Source organism: Ananas comosus, unplaced genomic scaffold (assembly GCF_001540865.1).
Source record: "Ananas comosus cultivar F153 unplaced genomic scaffold, ASM154086v1, whole genome shotgun sequence".
Classification (NCBI taxonomy): Eukaryota; Viridiplantae; Streptophyta; class Magnoliopsida; order Poales; family Bromeliaceae; genus Ananas; species Ananas comosus.
In genome coordinates this window covers 1-3677 of record NW_017892547.1, presented here as the reverse complement: position 1 = coordinate 3677, position 3677 = coordinate 1, and the positions used below count along the sequence as shown (strand labels likewise).

General features: G+C 44.1%; 1 protein-coding gene across 1 annotated transcript; it reads left to right on the top strand.

Annotated features, from left to right (window-relative positions):
* Positions 1-200: 200 nt before the first annotated feature.
* On the top strand, positions 201-2381 carry LOC109705407 (L-type lectin-domain containing receptor kinase IV.1-like). Its single transcript, XM_020226137.1, has 2 exons — positions 201-1886; positions 1985-2381. The coding sequence occupies exons 1-2, from the start codon at positions 216-218 to the stop codon at positions 2369-2371; spliced, it is 2058 nt and encodes a 685-aa protein (XP_020081726.1). The 5' UTR covers positions 201-215; the 3' UTR covers positions 2372-2381.
* Positions 2382-3677: the final 1296 nt, after the last annotated feature.

Here is a 3677-nt window from a genome sequence, read left to right as displayed (position 1 = left end):
ATTGGAGGAATTAATCCCAATTTTCTTTGTGGCAAAAATTTCGGATTTTTTTTATTTTATCAAAATTGTTATTAAAAATTATTATGATAAGTCGTATGTTGTTGCAAAAAGGAGTTAATTAGTGTATTTAAGTAGTGTGCCATAAATACATCAAAAACATATACTCGTATAGTGCTTCTTTGAGACTAGATTGAGCTTTGCATAACTCTTTGCCGATGCTTCTGAAGTTTCCATCCTTCCGCTTCTCTCTTCTTCTCCTCCTTCTCATTCTTAAGCTTGTGGCTTCTTCTCCTACTGAAAAAGAATTCACCTTCAATGGATTCTCTGGGGCCAACCTCACCCTCGACGGCATCGCGACGGTATCTTCCGACGGCCTCTTAATCCTAACAAACACCTCAGAAAAACAAAAAAGCCACGCCTTCCATCCTTCCCCTCTCAGCTTCCGACGCAACCTCTCCGACGGCAGCATCCCCTCCTTCTCCACCACCTTCGCCTTCGCCATCGTCCCAACCGAGAACGCCGGCATCGGCGGCCACGGGATCGCCTTTGTAATCACCCCCTCGACAGACTTCTCCAATGCCTTATCCGACCAGTACCTTAGCTTATTCAACGAGAGCAACAACGGCGACGCCGCCAACCATGTCGTCGCCATCGAGCTCGACACGATACTCAACATTGAGTTCAAAGACATCAATGACAACCACGTCGGGATCGACGTCAACGGGCTGCGGTCCGAAGAGTCGCGCCCCGCCGGATACTATGCGGACGATACCGGAGAATTCAGGAACTTGACCCTCATCAGTGGCAAGGCCATGCAAGTGTGGGTCGACTACAACGGCCCAGATGCGAAGTTGAAAGTTACGCTCTCCCCTATAAACGCAATTGGAACGCCGACGATGAAGCCTACTAAACCTTTGATGTCTTTCACGGTCAACCTCTCAGCCGTGCTGCTAGACTTGCCCGTGCATGTGGGCTTCTCCGCGGGGACGTATCCCCTGCTGACGTTCCAATACGTCCTCGGATGGAGCTTCGCCATGAACGTAGGTCAGGCTCACGCCCCGCCCCTGAACTACTCGAAGTTGCCCGCGATCCCCCGCATGAATCTCAAAGGTCATAAGTCGAGGACTCTGGGCTTGGGGTTGGCCGTGGCTTCTTTAGTGTTCGTGCTCCTGGTGACGTTTGTGGCGTTTGCTGTGGCACGGTGGCGAAGCAGGTACTCGGAGCTTCGTGAGGATTGGGAGTTGGAGTTCGGGCCGCACCGATTCTCATACCGAGACCTCTTCCGAGCCACCAACGGCTTTAGGGAGAGGGAGCTGTTAGGAGCCGGCGGCTTCGGCAAGGTCTACAGAGGAACGTTGCCGACTTCACGGGCAGAGGTGGCGGTGAAGAGGGTCTCCCACGAGTCACGGCAGGGGATGCGGCAGTTCGTGGCGGAGATTGTCAGCATGGGCCGCCTCCGCCACCGCAACATCGTGCAGCTGCTCGGCTATTGCCGTCGCAAGGGGGAGCTTCTCCTGGTCTACGACTTCGTCCCCAACGGTAGCCTCGACAAGTACCTGCACTACGACCGGGCTCATAAGCCTGCACTCGGGTGGTCCCAGAGGTTCCGGATCGTGAAGGGTGTCGCGGCGGGACTCCTCTATCTTCACGAAGAGTGGGAGCAAGTCGTTGTGCACAGAGACATCAAGGCGAGTAATGTACTGCTGGACGGCGAGATGAACGCCAGGCTGGGGGATTTCGGTCTCGCTAGGCTGTACGATCACGGCACCGATCCGCAGACGACCCATGTGGTGGGGACGACTGGTTACATTGCGCCAGAGCTCGCAAGGACCAGTAGGGCAACTACTGCCACCGACGTCTTTGCTTTCGGAGTTTTCATCTTAGAGGTAGTGTGAAACAACTATTTTTCTCGATCAATCTTATACAAACTGCCAGTTAGAGGACGAATATCGTGTTGTGCGTTTTAATATTTCATATCCAACAGGTTGCTTGTGGGCGGAGGCCGGTGGAGCAACCGACCGTGGGCTGGCAAGGGGAGCAATTCCTGTTGGTGGATTGGGTGACCGAGAACTGGCGGAAGGGTTCGATTCTCGATACAGTGGATGCCGGACTGGGAGGAGAGTACGCGAGGGAGGAGGCGGAGATGGTGCTGAAGCTGGGGCTGATGTGCTCGCACCCGCAACCTGCGGCGCGGCCGAGCATGCGGCTGGTCGTGCAGTACTTGGAGGGCCATGTGCCCCTCCCAGAGCCATCGCCGGCTTATCTCTGCTTCACCAAACTATCATTTCCTCACAATGTTGGTTTTGATGACTATGTTGCCTCCTATTCATCTTCCGTGCCGAGTGCATCTACTCTCTCCGGAGGAAGATGAATATTAGCTGTGTATAGATCGGAATGTGTTAGATATGTCTCGAAATTGATAATCGATTTCTGTTTTGAGATTCCGACTCGTAATGAAATTACTATCTATTTTTCAGTTGTTTTATTATTATTTATATCCTTTGAAAGGTCCATGCATCGCCACTTATCCCGATTTTCCTGTATGATTATTATTATTACTATTATTGTTAAGGGTTTTTTAGTCAGTAGTAATTGATGAGAGGGTTGTAAGGAAGAAGAATACACCACCTAAGCTTCCTCCACATAAAATGCAAACAAATTATAGTTTCATAAAAATTTTATGTTTTTTAAAAAAATCAGAATAAATCCGCATCAAATTTTCATTAAAATCACTCCTCATCATGGGGTTTCATCGGGGCTGAATATGATTGTGCTCGCTCCATAAGAACATTTTTTTGATTTATTATTGGAATAAAAATAAAAAATAAAATTGGTTTGTATTGCTAGCAAAGTTTCCATATTTTCTTCCCGTACCCCTTTTATCAAATAGAGTAGATCCCTGTTTAATCCAAAAAAAAAAAAAGTTTATATTAAAATGTAAAAATGGAACGAAAAATCAACAAAATATTTTTTTTTCATTTGTTTGCAAGTAAAACATATCTCTAGATTGTACTAGCCTAACCCACAAATTTGGTGGGCACAGCTCACGTGCGAGACTATTTGTTTATTATGTAAATGCTATGAATTCTGAAGTTGCAGTAACGACTTCATGTTGGGAATCGTCGTTACCAATAGTTATCCTCGACGTCAATCAATGCAACATGCGATGTAATATTTAAAGTTGTTTGAACGGTGGATGGGTAAAAGAATAGCCATGGTCAAAACACATGGATTGTGAAAAAACTAGNAACTTTAAATTTTAAATTTATTTTTTAAATTTAAAATTCTAAATTTCAAATTTCAAATTTTAAATTTTAAATTTTTTATTTTAAAATTTTTATTTTAAAATTTTAAATTTAAAAATTAAATTTAGATTTTTAAATTTTTAAAGTTTAAATTTGTAAATTTCAAATTTGAAAATTTAAAATTTAAAATTCAAAATTCAAATTTTCACATTTCACATATCAAATTTTAAATTTTAAATTTTTTTTGAAAATTTAAATTTTAACTTTTAATCTTAAAATTGAGAAAAATCATGTAAAATTATACAATGCGTATCCAAACAGTTTAAAAATTGAATCCGTGAAATTTTTTAGAGTTGCAGGATTCTCTATTTTATCTAGACCGAAACCACAGTTTATAAATTCCGTGGAGATATTTTACTGTGTATCCAAACA

Coding starts and splice junctions, on each gene's coding strand:
- LOC109705407 (XM_020226137.1), top strand. CDS start 216: ATGCTTCTGAAGTTTCCATCCTTCCGCTTCTCTCTTCTTCTCCTCCTT. Junction 1,887..1,984: donor TCGGAGTTTTCATCTTAGAG/GTAGTGTGAAAC, acceptor CATATCCAACAG/GTTGCTTGTGGGCGGAGGCC.